Source organism: Neltuma alba, unplaced genomic scaffold (genome assembly GCF_004799145.2).
Source record: "Neltuma alba isolate B1F8T4 unplaced genomic scaffold, ASM479914v2 tig00006103_pilon, whole genome shotgun sequence".
Classification (NCBI taxonomy): domain Eukaryota; kingdom Viridiplantae; phylum Streptophyta; class Magnoliopsida; order Fabales; family Fabaceae; genus Neltuma; species Neltuma alba.
Genome location: NW_021634350.1, coordinates 6,973 through 26,464, shown reverse-complemented (window position 1 = coordinate 26,464; position 19,492 = coordinate 6,973). Strand labels below are relative to the sequence as shown.

The 19,492-nt window shown below is 34.6% G+C and overlaps 4 protein-coding genes across 5 annotated transcripts; 1 reads left to right on the top strand and 3 right to left on the bottom strand.

The window, feature by feature from the left end:
* Positions 1 to 3,196: 3,196 nt before the first annotated feature.
* LOC114749619 (uncharacterized) lies at positions 3,197 to 7,823 on the bottom strand. Its single transcript, XM_028938140.1, has 6 exons — positions 7,543 to 7,823; positions 5,906 to 6,187; positions 5,643 to 5,816; positions 5,446 to 5,552; positions 4,698 to 5,008; positions 3,197 to 4,124 (listed from the first exon to the last, which is right to left on the bottom strand). The coding sequence occupies exons 1-6, from the start codon at positions 7,696 to 7,698 to the stop codon at positions 3,538 to 3,540; spliced, it is 1,617 nt and encodes a 538-aa protein (XP_028793973.1). The 5' UTR covers positions 7,699 to 7,823; the 3' UTR covers positions 3,197 to 3,537.
* Positions 7,824 to 10,800: 2,977 nt separating this feature from the next.
* Positions 10,801 to 14,915, bottom strand: LOC114749581 (50S ribosomal protein L35, chloroplastic). 2 transcript variants are annotated; one of them, XR_003740567.1, is made up of 4 exons: positions 14,565 to 14,915; positions 14,227 to 14,343; positions 11,858 to 12,307; positions 10,801 to 11,229 (listed from the first exon to the last, which is right to left on the bottom strand). XR_003740567.1 is itself a non-coding variant. In XM_028938093.1 (3 exons), exons 1-3 carry the CDS (start codon positions 14,823 to 14,825, stop codon positions 12,707 to 12,709), a joined length of 456 nt encoding a protein of 151 aa, XP_028793926.1. In that variant the 5' UTR covers positions 14,826 to 14,915; the 3' UTR covers positions 12,476 to 12,706. The 2 variants fall into 2 exon arrangements, 1 of the variants encoding a protein (XP_028793926.1); XM_028938093.1 differs by lacking the exons at positions 10,801 to 11,229; positions 11,858 to 12,307 and adding an exon at positions 12,476 to 12,784.
* Positions 14,916 to 15,498: 583 nt separating this feature from the next.
* Positions 15,499 to 16,167, top strand: LOC114749620 (uncharacterized). The gene is made up of 2 exons (XM_028938142.1): positions 15,499 to 15,719; positions 15,808 to 16,167. Exons 1-2 carry the CDS (start codon positions 15,502 to 15,504, stop codon positions 15,938 to 15,940), a joined length of 351 nt encoding a protein of 116 aa, XP_028793975.1. The 5' UTR covers positions 15,499 to 15,501; the 3' UTR covers positions 15,941 to 16,167.
* Positions 16,168 to 16,363: 196 nt separating this feature from the next.
* LOC114749605 (heptahelical transmembrane protein 2) lies at positions 16,364 to 19,170 on the bottom strand. Its single transcript, XM_028938126.1, has 4 exons — positions 18,992 to 19,170; positions 18,735 to 18,839; positions 18,548 to 18,614; positions 16,364 to 17,246 (listed from the first exon to the last, which is right to left on the bottom strand). The coding sequence occupies exons 1-4, from the start codon at positions 19,168 to 19,170 to the stop codon at positions 16,587 to 16,589; spliced, it is 1,011 nt and encodes a 336-aa protein (XP_028793959.1). The 3' UTR covers positions 16,364 to 16,586.
* Positions 19,171 to 19,492: the final 322 nt, after the last annotated feature.

Sequence of the window (19,492 nt, the reverse complement as noted above, 5' to 3'; positions counted from 1 at the left end):
AAAATCACCTTCAAAGAGTTGCTATGAGCACAGAGAGAAACAAATTACTGCAAGTAAAAGATCTGCTCATCAACCTAGGAGCGAAGAAGTCAGTAATAATGCTTCATCTTCTTCTTCTCATCAAGTTGGGCGAGAGAAAATGAGAAGTGTTAGACTTTCAGGAGAATCTTCTAAACACAGACCATTATTAGAAGATCCCGATGACCTACCTGTAGTGGAACTTCACACTCGCCATATTAGATCCGAAGGTACACCCTAAATTTTGGTTCTTAATTTAACTGTATATATTTCTTCCATGTGAAAAATTTTACAGTATAGTATCAGATGTGTACTTACTAGTTATGTTTTGTGAACTTATATATGTATATATAAGGCTTAATGGCATATAACTAGCTATACATACATATATATATATATCAATAGCACCTGAGATATATCTGGATATACATCTGTATCAGCAATACTAATTAATACGTGACAATGCAACGTACCTCACTGAAGAATATTGCATGTTATCACTATTAACATGGTGGTCGTTTTTTCAAATCCCGAGAACAGCCTCTCTACTTTTATAAGGAAGGGATACGGCTACGTATATCTCTCCCTCATCTCCCCATACTCTATCTGGTGGGAGCCATGTGCGCTAGGCGGCCTTTAAATATGTATACATATGAGGACGTCTTTTGCACCAAAGTGTTATAGTTTATGAAATGGTTGTTTTACTTTTGTGATTTTTTTTTCCTCAGATAACCAGAGAAGAGTAATGGGTTGGACGTGTGAGTTTTGTGAGAAAGACGTTGGAGTTTCACCATTTGAAGAAGAAGAAGGAGAGGATTCTTGTATGTATCCGGAAGTGTCAGTTTTCCCATGTGGTCATGTCTTTCACAGTTCATGCTTGCAGCGATGTCAGTTTGGGGATCAGGACCTCAGTGATGGTCCCTGCATCTTTTGCCTCAGCTTGTTTCCTTAGTTTTCATTTTAATTTTGGTCCCAATATTGTCGGTCGGTTGTTTGTATGCGTATGGAGAAACGTACATTATTCAGGCAAAAACAAAACAAAACAATAAAGTGGAAGCACAGGAAGTAAAACGAAGCATCGGGGCTGTTGACGCCAAACAATTTGTCTTTACATTTACTATCGGGAAAAAATGAATGTTTATTTTTTTTTTATCGATGAATTGCTTTTACAATTTGTGCTTGCTGCGAAATTATGTTGGTAAGTAAATGCTATCTCCGGTCCTTAATTAAATGAGTTATTTTTAATAAATATGTGTTGTCTTTCTAAAATATTTTTACTAATCAAGTGTATTGGCTAATTTTGCCATTATTGCAAGGACCCCCTTAAGGAAAAAAATGAGTAAATGTAAATATAATAGGCAAAGTAAATTAAGATCTTATATTTAAAACCAAAATAAAAGTCAAACATCCTCTTATATTAAGGACCGAAAGTAGTAGTTCTCAATTTTTTTTTCATTTTTTATATAATATATACCCTTGGGGTTCTGTTTATAAATTAGAGAAGTAAATTTTTTTAAATGAAGTCACATTATTAAATTTTTCTTTTTATAAAACATGGTCAAATTTAAAGTTCTTCTTAGAAGGTATTTAAGTGGAAACCAAACTATAACTTTAAAAATGATTTTACTATATATAAAGTAAATATATAATAAGAATTCTCTCGATTTATATAAAAATATTTTTTAAAAGTGCCTGTGAGAATGATGTTATCAGAAGTTAGACTATATTTTTAGACACCAAAATTCATGTGACGTTAACTTATACCAAACAAAGCCCCAGCTTACAACTTTCTTCCGAAGCATGTACAGGTTGCAAATATTTTTGGGTTATGAATTCTTTATGTTTTTTATTAATCGTCGAATTTGGATTGTAAATCCATAAACTTTTGTTATAAATTTTCAAATTTCATTTGTTCTTTCACACTTAAACACTTGTATTTGGGGTTGTAAATTCTATTATGTTACTTGTAAATCATCAAATTTTTGTTGTAAATCGTTAAATTTTACTTGTAAATTGTCGAATTTTATTTAGTCACTTATACTTAGACACTTGCATTTGCTTTGGGGATAATTAATCCACAGCTCCTTGTAGTTTTAACTAATTTTGAATCAGGCCCTTATAGTTTTTTTTCTTTTTATCAGGTCCTTATACTTTTACCTGTTTTTAATTAGGTCTTTGTATTTATTTTTCTTTTTATCAAGTCCTTATAAGTTCACCTTATTTTCAATTAAGTCCCTGAATTTTTTTATTCTTTATTTTATAAATTCTAATAGTATTATTATATAAACATAAAATAGTATATATTATTTAATATTAGTTTATAAACAATAATATTCTAAAGATATTGAATTATTATAATGATTTTAATTTTTTCAGTAAAAAAATTAATTGTTCTAAAAAAGTTTCCTGAATTAATTAATTCTATTATTTTTTTATTACATAATTATTAATTTAATTTAATTATTAATATTTTATATTTCAGTATTAATCTATTTAATTAAGCTTATATTTAATTAATAAATAAAAATTAAAACTACATGGACCTGATTAAAAATTTAGTAAAATTATAAGGACTTAATTAAAAGAAAAATAAATACAAGGACCTAATTAAAAAAAGATAAAAGTATAAGGACCTGATAAAAAGAAAAAAAACTATAAGAACCTGATTCAAAATTCATTGAAACTATAAGACTTGCGGATTAATTAACCCTTTGCTTTGTTATATATATTTTTCTTTACATCATATAATTAAATGGTTTGGTTGGCTTTGGTAGTCATATTATTTTTAATGTACTAATGGTTCATGGGTTCAAACCTTCCCTTAACCATTGACGGCCACTGGAACTCCAACCTCTAGTAACTAGAATTCTGATGACAATTAATATTTTATAAAAAAATAAAAATGAGAGGTATTATTGTAATTTTACTCTTAATTTTAATTTCATTTTGATCCAAAGGAGGTTGACTGATGTTTTGGAATATTTTAGAAGTTAACTGATATTAATTGGCTACAGCAATCCTTAAATGAAATTTTCCCTTCTTCCAAAGGATCTACGGGCATATGAACGCAAGAACTAGGAAGATGAAGGGGCAGATCATTTCTCGTTACAAACTTTAAACTTCAATCATGAAATCAAATACGTATGAAATTAGAATTTCTAGTAGCAGCAGCACAAAATTTTAAAAATAAATTATAGCACTGTGCTTGCAATCAATGTAGATTTTATAATCTACTGATGTAATCCAGATAAAAACAACTGCACAACTGAGATTTAATTTTAGATGACAAGAAATACAAAGGTGGAGCATAAACACCAATATTACACATATTTTACAAGGGGGACTCTACTAGGATTTCTCATCAAAACAAATTTTCAAAATCCTTATGGTCTCCCAAAGCAGAAATTAATCTTACACATGGATTCTGAGGCGTAACATATTTTCACAATGATCGAGCCTGCTTTTAGCCATCCATTCTTGCCCATTTAGAGAAGTGACAATGGTCAAGCATGAGACTAACTATCTGGCTTGACTGTGACTATCCTCTTCCGATATGTTGAACAAGAACGTTGGAAGAGATGCGATTCGAGGGAGATGGAGAAGCAAATCTCCGAACGAATCTTTCCTGGACATACTGGATACTTGTTTACCATCAGAAACATCCTTTGTGTCCTCCTCAGAAACCTTGACATTTGTTGTACTTTTGTTGTCCTGTGGTGATACGGAAGCGTGGCTAAGTTGAACCTTCGATCCACCTTCAGAGCCCTGAGCAGTGGATACCTCGGTTATATTTGAGTTCTGCACAGCTGAATGGTCCTTCTGCAGAAGGCAGCAGAGAGAATTGACCCTTGACATAAGCGATTTCTCGTCTGAGGCTGCTGTAACTTGATTGTCGTTGAGCAGATGCTGCGTGATGTCCTCGAGGATATCCTTGTACTCTGGTCTTCCAATGGACAAGGTTGGATTTCCGGAGGTTATTTGTTCTGAAAGGCACTGCTCGATGTGGTTCATAAAATCATTCATCGACATAGAAGGGTGGAGTCCAGGAAATATCATCGGATCCAAATTTCTTTTACCCTTATTATCGGTTTCAGAACTTCCACTCCCTTCAATTGCACAAAAGTTCATCACTTAATATGGAAAAGACAGAAATTATATTAAAAAAAAAACACAAACATGCATGAAGACAGACAAGTGCCAGCTTTAGATATACGAGGGCCTCCTACAAAAACGGATCAGTAAAAAGCTACTGAAATGAGTCAACAGGTTAGTCAGTTTTAGTTCACTGTGCAGCCACGCATGTAGACATAATGTCCATTGAAATCCACGACATATCCACTAGGCACTAGCATACAAGAGTGATACAGATATGGAAAATCTTTTGCCAAGTCAGACCATGTAGAGCTACCAATACATCTGAAATTGCATTGGTAACAAATGTTTTCCTGTAAAGAATATGGCATTTCTTTCGTGTTCTTAGCATGAAAAACTACAACAGCATACTAGTGCCAATCGATATGATGTTATGGTGTGGCTGTCCTTTTTATGTCTTCCTTTCTCAGTCCGAAGGCACGGGGTTTTTTTTTTTTTTTTTTTTTCGGTTGTTGTTTGGGGTGGGGGGGGTGCTTGGTTTTAATTTAACCCCCTGGAGGGGATTTTAAGCCAAATTCTATTAGTACCTGAACTGGAGGAAGGTGCTTCTTGCGGTTGATGAGCCAATGTCAAGCCGGGACAATCATCATGTTCAATCTTAAACGATGATTGGGAGGCATAAGGTGATCCTCTGTGCTGAAAACAAGATGTAGCAGATCCTTGATCGAGATCTTTGGGATTGCAGGGATCCTCTAAAGCAGAAGGCCATGAATCAAAATGGGGTGAATCTAGAATTATCTCTGGCTGCCGGCTTAGGAAATTAAGACGCATATCACACTGAATAAGCTTTTCAAAATGCTTGGTCAACATCCCCGGGGAGCATTGCAAAAAATGCTGCCTAAAAATGCCACAAGATTAAGTTTGTAAACATTATAACCTTGAGAAATGAAGGAAAGCAAGGACCTTAATGAAAAATACACTCCCTGGGCAAACTTAAATTACTATATGTAATAAAATACGCCTTAAAATAAAAATCAATACTTATTAAAATTGCTTTAAGAAGTATATATCCTTCTGCCATCGCTTCAGATAGCAGAAAGAACCGTTTGAAAAAATGCTAATACCATATTGCACCTGGCATTCTCTTCTATACATGACAGGACAGCATTCTCAGAATTCCCAACCATAATAAGTGCTATTATTTTAGAATGTCAATACAATGCCATGTTTCCTACCAAACTTAAATATCCTTCATGGTTGTCCGGTTAAAACCAAAACATTACAGAGAAACCCCATATCTATATATTAGAGGATAGCAGTGAAGACATAATATACCTGTGCTTGCTAGCCTGCCCATCAGTAAAATCAGACGTCGCCTGCCAGAGCGTATGCTTTCTAGGCTGAGGATTAGTCTCTCTGAAGAAAAGAGGTTGTCTAGCAAGCTGCAACACACAAACGGACCAATAACTCACCGAAAAATTACCCAACATAAGTCTTCGTATCTATACAACAAGCAGCAAGCTATAAATTACCACAACAGTCAATGTGCTAGGTCCATTGTCAGTACAATTTGCCTTAAGTGCCATGATATCTGACCACTGGATTTCTACTTTGCTCTTAAGCCCACCTTCAAGGACTTCCCAAACAAGCTTATGTTTAGCAAAGTAACACTTTGCCACTAAGTCACCCTCATATCTTGATTTATACTGCAACAGATGAATTTTCAGCCAGGCCAAATTAACGGGAAAAGTAGATTGTCCAAATACAAGACTGACATTTGGTGTCTTGAACATACCTCCCAAGAACCAATTCTTAAAAGTGAAGCTGGAAAATTTGAAGCCTTAAGCTTGTCAGCAGTGCTAGATGCAGCAACACCTCCACTCTCATTTTTCACTCCAGAGCTTGCAGTTTCACTTTGTGTATCTGCAATAGGATTACCTCCTTGAGAGAGCTTCATCTGGATTAAATCTAACAGTGAAGGGCTCTTCCGCAGCCGCAAACCCAAAGGGCAAGGCTCATTGAGAATATTGAGCTGGGAAGGAGGGCTGATAGATGTACTTGTTGAAGCACTCAATTGCTAACCAGTTGGAGAGATCATGCATAAAATGAAAAGAAGTTTCAAATAAGCATATGAAATTTACATCCTATAGATTGAAGACCTAAAAATAACACAGATCTCAAATTGTGCTTGTAATCAAAGTGCATATTCTCATATCATAGCCATATAGATATGCAGTTTACAATGACCTCTAAGTCTAATGGCAACATCTTTACCACCAAAACTCGCATATCCATACTATTAAATATATTATCAACATGTAATATAAGATTAATACTACTAGTAAGCAACATTTACCACTTTCATTTTTCAAACTCCATGCAATGTGCCATAAAAAGTAACTAGTGAAATAACTTATACAGCCAAGACCAAAAGGTGACAACATGCCTAAAAAGTCATGCCATATACTGCTATCTAGATATCTACAAGAAATACACTTCCTCCAATCCTTATTATAGGTCTCAATTTTCAGATTTGTTTTGTCCCTGAATATAAGTCTCAATACAAATTTCCAGGTCTAATTAAAGCATTCACAAAAATATTCTTTATAGCAGACATTCCACTCTTGGACGTTTGAAGAGGTAGACTTTCCAATGCGGCATTTAATTGAGGGTAGGAATGGAATTAATAAAAACCAAATTTTTACACATAATTTAGATTTCAGTATTTCCTTGGTTCGCGTGTTCTGGAAAATAGAGACCTTCAAAGGGTCGGAGGCAGTATAAATCTTGCCATCATAATTACGAAGTACAATTAGGACTTTCCAATTCCCCACCCCACACCACCACACCCCCCCCCCCAAAAAAAAACGAAAACGAAAAAAAAAAATTGGGGAACGATATTCAATACTGACTCGTGCCAATACCAAATAGGACGACTTTTGTGAGTAGCTGACAATAGGATGCCGGGAAAAAATGCCTATGAACTGAATAAGAGGTGAACAATCGGAGATTTTCTTCCGTGATACCGGCAATTACAAAGCAAAACAACCGTCAAGGAAACGAGTTAAGATTTTTATTTTCAAGGTGAAAAAAATGAACCTGACTCTTTAACAGACTCTACAACATGAATTAGTTGGCAATAAGGGAAAAAAATAGTAAGGGTATTATAACGCGAACAGCTTAAGTCCCCGTTCTTCCACTCTCACAAACAGAAGAGAAATTTAACTATCCCATGCTGTACAACAAGTAGAGGAAACCATACAGACGATCTTCCGATGTTGATTACAATTTCAGATCATTTCCAGCAATAAAAAAAACCCAAATTAAAAATGTGCAAACAAAACCTGAAATTGAACTGAATTAAAATAAAACCATTAAAAATGTGCCAGGAATAAAAAACTTAAACGAGATTAAAATAAACTAATTCCATACCTCTAATTGATCAGATGAAGGTTTCAGGCGCTTGCATAAGGATCCATGCTCTTCTTCCAGGGGGTCCTCGATCTCCAACTTCACCGGTATCTTGTCGCGGCACGGCGCCGTTTCCAGGTCTGAAAGCAGATTCCCGGATTTCATCTGCTGAACCATCAATATTTGCAACAAACAACCAAAGAGCAGGGAAGAAATGCGAGGATTTCAACTAGCCGAAGATTCGGAGCAGGAATTGGGTAATTAGGAGCTGTGATGGAAAAGACCGGAGATTCCAAAAACCCTAAAATATTAAAGGAGGAGGAGGTTGCTTTGGCAATATAAAATTTGATGATTAACCGCGGGTACGCGGGGAAATTCTTGCCTACTTCAAGTACCCGATGTTATTCATACTCCCACCAATAAAAATATGCCACGTATTTAAATTCAATCTTGCGTTTATAAACTTAACTCGGTCATTTTTGTCACATTTCGGCGTGCTTTGTCGGGACGTGTGATTTGACGGACACACGTGGGTCCCATGTTTCGCTTTAAATGACGGCGGGGGCGGTGTTTGGTCTTGTCTGGCACTATCAATTTGACGGCCAAAAATAAAAAGAGCATTTTCTTAATTAAAAAAAAAAAAAACCATATTGGAGGTACCTATATTTTTTATAAATTTTTAATTTGGTACCTATGTTTTTTTATTCTCAACTAAATCTTTAATTTTGCTCAATTAATATTATTAATCCTTATATAGAGACTAAAAATGCCAATAGAACAAAGTTATAAGAGCTAATGTTGCTAAACAAAATAAAATTAAATGTTTAATCAAGTGAAAAAAACACATAGGTACCAAATTAAAAATTGAGAGAAAGTAGAGGTACCTATGATATGGTTTTCCCTTAAAAAAAAATTGAATTGGTATTATTTAAGGGATAAATTTTATATAGCAAAAATCTGGTATTAAGTTATTAACAGCCGGCCAAGGAAATGAATATTGTAAGAACAAATGATTAGTTGATTATTTTGTCATGTTAATTGAACATGAACAAAAATATAATGAAGAGTTTGCATGCATGAATGAGAATAATTTAAATAGTAAAACATTTTATTATCAGATATATCAGGTCATTTTAGTTACTATGGTGTTTAGTTATATGGTTTATAAGTCATAAATAATATAACTTATTTTTCATAATTCATGTATTAATATAACATTACATTCCCCAAGTTTCACCCTTGTTAAAATGTTGCCTTATGTGGGTGTAGCAACTACAGCACACTTCATACTCATAAAAAATATAAACAAGTAGTGCTTCTCTGAATTTAAATCATTTAAATTGATTTTATATGGTTTGAATTTAGTTTAAATTTTTTTTATATGATAAATAATTTGTTGATTTTGATAGATACAAAATTTAAAAGAAATATAATTTTATAACTGACACTTCTTTAAAAAAAATAAATTCATTATTAAAAGAATTGAAAATTAAAGATTTTAAATTTCAAAAATTTAAATCAAATTTTAAATAATATAAATTTTATGCTAGATGCTAGCCATGTAATATTAAAAAATGCAGCCAATTTATAATTGTTGGGGACATAATTTTTTATTTTTATGTTTATTTTTTAAAAGAAGTAATCTTCAAATTCTTATAGTTTACGTCAATTTTAAATCATATTTTAAAATAAAAATTATATTGAAGGATTAAATTAAAATCTGATATGAATTTAAAGGATCAATGCATTCTTTAACCACATAAATTATAAACACTTACCGATTATTTTTTTCCTTTTATTTTATAACATACTATCGATTCCATGACTCAAAAATATACAAGTGACGAGTCACTGGATGATGTAAACAACACAAATAATTTAACAAATGGTTTTAAATTCAAGTTTTTAGTGTAAAATATCCGAAGTGTTAGGGTCATCCCAGCTGTGGCCAACAAAGAAGTTTCATCTAAGTTAGGTGAATTTGAACATTAACCTATATAAATATAAATATATATATGTATATATATTTTCCGGGCTAACATGTATAACGCCGAAACCATCAACGTCCTCTTTTTGTCACAATCACAACTAACAAAACGCCAAAAATGATTAAATAATCCGCCACTTAAAACTCATTAACGTATAACTCATTCATGATATTGACGTTAAACAAACCAAATATTATTTCCGCGTCAATACAGATGAGATCACTGACATTGAATTTCTTGATTGTCTAAACTTTGTTTCAGGAAAAAAAATATTATGCATATGCAGGTGAGCTCAAGAAATTGTTGTGACAATAGTCGATGCTGACAATGATTAGTAATTAGTAGTTAATTAGTATAGTTTTTGGTAAATGTTATACTTCCTCCTATTCTTAATATAAGAGTTAGTTTGACTTTCAATTTAATTCTAAATATAAAACTTCAATATATTTTCGTACATTCAGTCCTAATTATAAGAGCTAGTTGACTAATTTGAGAAGATTAAAAAAATAAGTTGAGTTAGTTATTTGTAATAAATAGATATTATCTTTCTTAAAATATCCTTACTAATCAAGTGTATTAGTTAGAACTACCATTATTAAAAGAACTAGTTTGGGAAAAAACATGTAAATATGAGAGACAAAATGAATTGGGATCTTATATTTATGACCAAAATAAAAATCAAATAAAGTCTTAGATCAAGGACCGGAGGTAGTATTTCTCATATTTATTTATTTTTTAATAGTTCTTGTAATAATTATATATATTAAATGTTTCATCAAATGACACTTGATTAACAGATATTTTAGAGAAAATAATATTTATTTATTACAAATAACTGACTTAACTAATTTTTTTAATCTATTTAAATTGATCAACTAATTTTTATGTCAAGAACAGGAGGTAAAATTATGCATGGATGATGATTTAAACGTTGCTTAGTCTCATGAATAAAGTAAATAAAAAAAATCTTGTAATATTTTTGGCACGTTTTCAATGGGGGTTTTAGCTTTTGTAGCATAGGAACAGCTGCTGTTGATTGGGACTTCAAATAGTTTTAATTAATTCTGGGGCACGTCACGATAGAAATTCAATAGGAATTGTTTAGAAATAAAGATGATTTATTAAAGATTTGGATATTTTTCTAATCAATATAAAGACAAAATTTATAATAATAACTCACGCTTTGTCAAGAATGATGTAACATGTTTTAATAAATTTTTTAGGATTAATATCATTATTGGTTCTTACACTTTTTTTTTTTTGTTTTAGTTCCTGAAATTTAAAATCAGTATTGGTCCTTCAAATTTATTCTGTTAATAATCATTAGTCCTTATAGTTTCAAAAGGACCAGGAGCTGGAATTGCCGGTGTTAAGTTTGCCCAAGGGTCACTAACAACGTTATTAATGATGTCAACTGTTGGCAGGGCAAGGATGACCTGGATATGTGATTTTTTATTAAAAGAATCAAAGCCAAAACACTGTGGTAGCTAGCCTGAAGAAGACGGTGGCCGTCCTCCTCTCTACACGCCGTCACAGCTCTAGGCGATGAAGGTTGAAGCAGAGGAACAGTGGAGTCATTGCCAGCTTTAACACAATTTGAGAAATCGATAAGTGGATTCCGACCAACTGGATGCTTCTCTTCAGTCACTGTTCATTTGTCTTGGTGAGGAGGAGAGGATGACTTGAAGCAGCTACTGTTCATCACCCTGAACAAGAGACGCTGACGGGACAAGAGGATGTTGCGGTTAGGGAGTAGCTCTAAGATTCCCACATAAAGAGCCATGAGAAAAATTAAACCTTTCATTTTCCAAACAGGAACGTTTTTAAGAAATGGAAACATATAGAAGATCATAGAAGTAACTAATGGTTGAAGGATTATATCAAGAAATTATCCCTGCTGAAAGAAAAAATGAAAAAAACTTAACTCCTCTCCAATATGTCCATATGAAACCCAACTTCCATGATATTTGGTTAATTAAAATTAAAATTTATTATTCTTTACCAGTCCCTCTCGCTGTCAACTTGCTTGAAATCAACCTCATGTTGGAGAATTTGTTGATTTCGAATCAGAAAATGCATATTGCTCTAAGAGCCCCAAAACACATGCACAAATCTACACACAGCAAGAGTAAATGAAGGCACCAGCTCGAGTTGATGTGTTCATCATGAAAACTTTGATGCAGAACTTTTGCGACAAGTGGCCCACACAACATATATTACCCAGAAACACAGTTTGATGTAATCAAAAAAAAAAAAAAAAGACAAGAAGAAATACAGTTTGATGTCACGGAAACCCGAGTTAATACCACCAAAAATTATAAAAGGAAGCAATAACGGAAGCAATATACATATCTTGAATATGCCCATGATAGAGCCTGTTGTTCATCATCTTCCTCCTGAAGTGGACATCGTCGACTGGTTTAGAGAGAGAAGAGAGACACTGTGGAATTATCTTCATCAGAGCTTAAATGCAAGATGCAGCAAAGGACCAGGGGAAGCTGTTCATCATACTCTTCAGTGAGCAAGGGACGACATCATCTTCTTGGGGAGCTAGAGGAGCTTGACGAAATCGGCGCTAACACAGACACTGAAGATGATGGTGCCGTCCCCAACGAAGAAGATGACGACAGCATTAAGGCATTTTGGCTTCTTTTTCTTTTCTTTTTTGTTTTTGTTTTATAGAAGTCGCATATCTAGGTCAGCAAATGAGCTTGCCCAGTCAGTAGTCAACATCAACAATTTAAACTGTGGTAGTAACACGCAGGCGAACTTAACAATGTCAATACTAATTCCAAATCCTTTTCAAACTATAAGGACTAACGGTTATAAACGGAGTAAAACGCTGACCTAAACTCAAACTCTATGTACTAAAATCAAAACAAAGACAAAGTGTAAGGACCAACAATGACATTAAGAAAAAATTGCAAACAAAGACCCAGAAAAATATAAAATTGCAATTTAAATTCTTGAATTCCAAAAATTACTGCCAGGAACTGGGATCTTAAATATGAATTAGCAAATGAATAATCAGCCAAAGAGCAGTCTCAAACACTATTAAAGTTGCTAAAAGCGCTTGTTACAAGATTTGGACTAATGCTGAATCCATTTCATCCCAAGCTTACATCACTCTTTTTGGGGAAAAAATAGAAAGCAATTCGCAAGGAGAAGAAGAAGTTACAACAAACAAACATAAGCTCTTATGCAGCCTTTCTATTCACTTTAAGATAAGGCAAGGCTCCAATCACATTGTCATAGTCACTCCTGCTGACCGGATGCTGTGAATGACCCAAAAACAGAGTTAGACCAGAGAAAGTGATTGAGAATCAAGATAGAAAATTCCACAGAGGAAAAATCTCCAGTATAAATAACTAGTCCAAGTCTTAAGCAATCATTTGAATTGAAATTGCCTAAAAAATTGCCTCTGATTTATGAGGATAAACTGTAAAGTGAAGGTTCATGGATGGTTTTGTTAAATCTCCAAGACACACATAAAAAAGTCCCATTGGGCTTTAAGTCTGAACACAGCACATACAATATCCGTGTTGAAACTTTATTTTCAATAATAGAATGAGGGCGAAAAGGATTACACTTTTAAGTTCTAACCACTTCGACAGGAATCATGGATGGCACTCCGAAGCCCAAAGATTATTTTGACACAGAGCAACCAATTTGAGAGCCATGATAGTGACGTAAGTAGTCACCTACTACTAACCTCTGTCATGTTATTAGTTGAATCTTTAATATTTAGACAAGAAAGGAAACACATAGGATACAATAGAAGATTCCTTCTACCAAAACTAAAAATCCTAGTATAGAACTTTATATCATATTCCCTTCATTCATCCCTCATGTAAAGTCAAAAAGGGAGAAGAAGGAATGACAGAGAAACTAGCCCTCGTAATTTTTTCTTTCTAAGCCCTAAGGGCTGCCCTCGTTATTTTAATCTCACAATGAAAGGAACTCTCAACAAGAAACCAATTCCAAACCAAAGCAAAAATGCTAACGATATATTTAGTCATAAAGTACAAGGTGATCTAATTGTTGGGATCCAAAGAGCATGAAAAAAGTTCTTGAAACAGATCTTAGTCTTATACCACCAGCAAAACATCACCATGGATAACCAAGATGCCTGCATATCCAAAAGCTCAAAAAGTATTCTATCAGTCATCTTACCACAGCCGATCATAAAGTCAAAACTTTTAGAGTCACCTAGTTCATACTTTGTGGTAACAAGGGGTAGACTAACCTTTTAAACATCAAATTGCAAGTGGATAGCAACTGGTCAGAAGAAAATCTATCAGGTTTACGGAGGTAAACCACAACTAGTCAAACAGTGAATGACATATAGTCGACATACCGAGCTGAACTCTGTATCTTCAAAGCTATTCGACCAAGAAAGCTAAAGGCTATAGTTGGTCATCTTTAGTACAATTCTAGCATATAGGAAATTGTTTTCCCAACTTAAATTATTTTCAACGTAACTCAACTGAACTCTAAAATCCCCAGTTAAAGGAAACAACAAGACCATGAAGTTGAGATGAAATGACGATTAGTTAAAGAAGCATTCCGCTTCGATAATCTTTGTCATTATAAATAATCAGGTAAGAAAAACACGTACTTGTCCACAGAAGCATAAAAAACATTCAAATAAATCAATGAATTCGAAGTATGTTGTGCCTGGAAAGCCATGAATAGACAATGTTCAAACTAAACTCACCATTTTTGAGAGCCGTAATTTTCTCTTTGTGTTCTTCTTGGCCAGCAGATGCTGCTTTCCAGCTCTCCTACGCACTATTTTCCCTCGACCTGTCACCCTGAATCGCTTTGCTGATGCCTACAAGCGAAATTCATGAAAATTCAAAATTGACACGAATGCAATTGGCAATTACGCCAGAAACGAAACATAAAAATATAAAGAATCGCCCCCCAATAGAAGAGTCATTTCATCCAATCCAATTTACGAACAATTCACAGAAAAATCGCGAATTGAAATAGACAATGTGAAACCCCCCAAATCACAAATGAAAGCAAGAATGATGAGGAGGAGGAAAAGACCTTGTGAGTTTTCATTTTGTAGCCTTTAGCAGATGTGACTGTGAGAGTCCGAGGCCTCCGAGGTTGAGGCAAGAGCTTGCAGAGCTGCTGTGGAAGAAGTGAGGCAACCCCAGAAATGCTACTAGAAGAAGAAAATTTCAGCGACTTCCTCTTGTTCATTGGAGCGAATTGAACTGAACCATGAGAAACACGAGTCGGAGAAGAGGTCAAGCTAAGACACCTGGTGAAGCTAAACGACAGCGTCGCAGCCACACACGCCATGGCTCACAGGAAATTCTTTCTTCCAGCAACGTCTGTGCCTCTGTGGATAAGGGCCGAGCAATAGGCCTAGCTGCTAGAACTGAAGTCATTGCGTCTGCGCGGTCTCTGATGCACTCGCAGCATTGTCACTTCTTTAATATTTTTTTTTTAAAATGCTACGAGTATGTTGTTGGGGAAAAAAAATGCTGTAAGGAAATTATGGAGAATTTATTGTATATAGCTGAAGACACTTGCTAGTTGTTATCAACATTCTAATTTCTACACATGGTCTTGTTATTTTTTTTCCAAAAAAAAATAGATAACTAATTGTTAATTTTTAATTTGTAAAAAATAAGAATAAATTGTAAAAATTAATTAATTTTTTTGGGGCAATGCAGCTAAATTTATTTATTTATTTAATTTAAGAGCCTATTGATCTGAATTATTATATTAAAATAATTATGGAATATTCTTCTAGTCTTATTTATAAGGCATTTTCAACATATTTTACACAAGAAAAATCTTAAATTTTATTAATTCTAGTTTTAAATTTAATATTTAATATATATTATACTTTATATAAATAAAATCAATATAATAATAAATAAGGTGTAAAATTATATATTTGTACCAAAAAAATTTTCTATCACCTGAACTTATAAATAGGAATTGAGCAGTAAGTGGAACAGTGAAGGAAATGCTGATGACAGGAAGTAGCGCTATCTTCATCAGCTTCGCTCCTTATCCACCTGTAGACAAAAATGGTAGAAAATTCGGAGAAATTTTCGCCAAAAAGAAGGATTTACAAGAGAAACCCACGACCCAACAAAAACCCTTATTCCCACTGAGACTTTCAAAATCCATTCTTTCTCGCTCAGCCATTGCTGTATTTGGATTAGGATTCGTAGATGCCGGGTCGGGTTACTTGCTTAGCTTCCTGTGATTTGAGCTCAAAGTTTCTAAATTTCCACTCACTCGTATGCTTCACATGCTGTCGTTTCAGGTACAGCGGAGATTGGTCGAGGATTGGAGTGATTACCCCACAGACTGAAGAATTGCTCAAGATCGCAGCTTTTGTTGTGGTTCCTTTGTGTGTCTTTCTCATCCTTTCTATCCCTGAAGAACCAAATGCGTGAGGCTTTCTGTTTCATGTGATTAATTTAGTTGTAAATCATCTATGTTACTCCTTTTAACTGCTCTTTGATTTCTTTTTTTATTTATCCGCTGGAATGTATTAAAGGTGGAATTAGCGAGAATCAAGTGATGATGTCTGGTTTAGTGATTGGGCATAATTTTTCATGGCTTTAATTATTTGTTATCTGCAAATTAAGAGAAAGTTATTATGAACTTTGCTATTTTGATATACATGGAGAGTCAGTATGGTACGTACAAGTTACAACACAAAAACAAATGTCCCATTCCTCTACTTCCTATCATAAAAGAATACAACTTAGCAAACCAAAGAGTTGTCAGAAGAGTGTGTGTGTGTGTAATTTCAGTGGCAAATCAGACAAATCAGTAAGTGGTGAAGATTTAACATTCCTTATTTATTGTAAATAATGAATGAGCCACAGAATAAATCATATTCATATGCTTCTAAAAGTACCCATGTACAATAAGAATTGGCAGCTGCTCTTAATTCAATAAGAATAGATTGCCAACCTAAGAAATACAGATACAGGACATCATGCGATACAAATATATACAACAGACAAACTATATACAGAGTATCTAATTACTATATACAGAGTGTCACAACCTCTTGTATACCAGTGAACTGAGCTAAGCTGCACAGGTTGGTGATAACCTTAAAGAATCCAAGATTAGTAACGTAGCAACACTATGTGCCAGTGCTCCAAGGACAACAAAGACATGAAAAATCTGATGACTGTGGCCTGCAATATCAAATGCTCCAGGCTTCCAACGCTCTGGCATTCTGCTGATATAAAAGGCAGCACCTGTGAGGTAAAGAAAAGCCATAGCAAGTTCATACAAAATGGCAACAAATATACGAGGGTTGCCCCAGTGGAGAATGGCGGCGTGAGTGGCCGGAACAACGCCTAAGAAGGCCATGGTGATGAACAAGGAGGTCCTTAAGGACCTAAAGTGAGGAGCAGAGAAAGCAGGGGAGAGAAGGGCAATGATGGTGAGGGCTCCAAGTAGAGAGATTGAGGTTAGATAGAAGAACCTTGTGGTGGGGTTGCAGAAGAAAGAGTAGTAAATGGGGGCGTAGAAGGAGGAGACTATCATAAGGGAGATTCCGGCGTAGTCCAGACGCCAGAAGAAGAGGTTGAAGCGTTTGGAGTGGCAAGCAAAGAGGTGGGAGAGAGAACTGCAGATTAAGCATGTCATTGCTCCGCCTAAGAAAACAAACCATGGCCATCTCGGAATTTGTTCTGCACCATTTTCTGATGCCTCCAAAACGTGTCTTAGATGGGGTTCCTAGAAGGAACAAATAAACAAATCATTGCAACTTTGTTTGATTAATAATTCACGTGTCCAAGTGAAGAAAAATTCAGGTCAGCCACGGGCGGATCCAGATTCCTTTTCTTTTTTGGGCTATGGGAGCAATATATATTGAATAAAAATTAATGTATATGTGTATCAAAAAAAGAATTAATATATGTATATGTATATGAGCTGGATAAAAAGATCATAATTCGAAAATTTTACTATGAGAAGAAAGCAATATTTACTAGAAGATTTGTGCTGTTAGCAAACGTGAGAGAAGCAAATGCTTAGAAGTAATGAAAAAAGAATACGTGTACCAAGCAATTTTGGCCAACATGTGTACCAAGCGAATTGAATAGACAATATCGTACAATTCCGTGATCCACCTATTGTATGGCATAAAAATAATTACCATGCCTTGAATGATACTAGAATATTGATTTCTGGTAGAGAGAGAGAGAGATAGATACCAGGATATTGATTCATATATATGCCTTCATATGAGTTGTATTTATGATATGAGCCAATATTATGATTCCGACAGTTAGATATCATATCAAATACGTGTGGACTGATTAAGTGACTATAACATCCCAAGAGATTGAGAATTTCTTGGATGTTCGGAATCATTAATTAAAAGTTAAAACGACTTTGTGTGATGTGCGTTTAGATCTTTCCCCCCTCATTATATTTAATTACTTCAAATTCAAATACGCCGCAACATTTTTCACCCATTTAGCCCCTCGTGAGCTACATTGGCCCTTTTTTTGCCAATGGTTTTAATATTCTACCCAAGACATTTTTATAAAAAGGAATCTGATTTTTCCTTCATAAATGAATGCTATTTCTTAAAGAAAATCTTATTATTAATAATTCTATCGAAAATTGATTCAAATTTTTCTCAGAAATCAGTGATAGTTGATAAATTTCAACATTCTTCCATTTACGCGCGCCATCCTGCATCCCTTGTATGGAAGTAATCCCCATCTTCTTTTGTCTCGCATTCGGAATCGGATATGTATCATTTCAAAATAGGAACGAAAATAAATATCATTGAGAATATGAAACTTCAATTTATATAATGCTTATCATTATTTAAGTACTTGTTATGGATATATTTATTATAGATTAAAAATGAGCGGCATCTTTTATTTATTGAATTTTTTTCGCTCAAAAAAAATGTATTTTTCTTTTCACATAGTAATGTGCGATTCGCGCCTTCCCTAATTACGCGCGCTCACCAAATTGTAACTTGCAAATTTCACAACAATAAAATAACAGTTTTAACTAACCAGAAATAAGTAGCTATCTAAGCAGCTACTCTCGTTCGTCGGCGTCGATAAACCCACCGCCAGAGCTCTGTTCCGCCACCAAAAGCCGCCAAAATGAGATGTTAATTGCCTGAATAATTCATCATACCCCAAAAACAGCCATAGACAAATAACAAAATGAAGGAGAGGTCCTACGCAACAACAATACCTGGAGCAGAAGAACTTCGAGACCCAACCAAGGAGCCCGATCTGCGCAGTCTCCGTCGAGCTCATCACCGTCAATGCGACGAATATCTGAAATCCTATTAAGTGCCTGCATAAACAACCGCATCGATCCAACTTCGTTCACATCAAACGGCGCCGTATTGTATTGATACACAATTTTTACTAATTCTCACTGCAATAGTGTTCGCGGAAATGGCGAATGAGATCGAAGAAGAAGAAGAAGAAGAAGAGGTGACGTACGTCCAAATGTTGAGGGTCTCGTTGTGCCACGAGAAGACGCTCCACAAAATGTGCTTCAGAGGCCATTCGGATCGGTAATAGTCAAGAATGAACTCGTTGTCTTGCAAGTACTCCGGCAATTCATGGAACTTGACCAATCGGCGTTCGAAGCTCTTCGCGCTCTTCACTTTTGTTTCCATACTTCTGTTTCGCTTCCTTTTTGTGATCCGCTACTGGTCAAGACTTGGGAGCTTCTGAAGTTGCCCGGGGTCTCCATTTATAGTGTGTTCAGACTTCAGCGAAACTCGTTAACAACGACGAAGTGACGTGAAAAGCTTTTGCTTTTCGTTTAATTATTCTGCCTTAAGAATTGGATGAATTGTTGAAGATTGGAACGACGTGTGTCAATGTATCGTGTATTTTTGTCAAGAGATTGTCGTTTAGAGCTTTATTTTGAATAAAGCGGACATAATCTCCTAAAATATTTATATACTACTAGTTCCGATTCTTAATATAAGATCT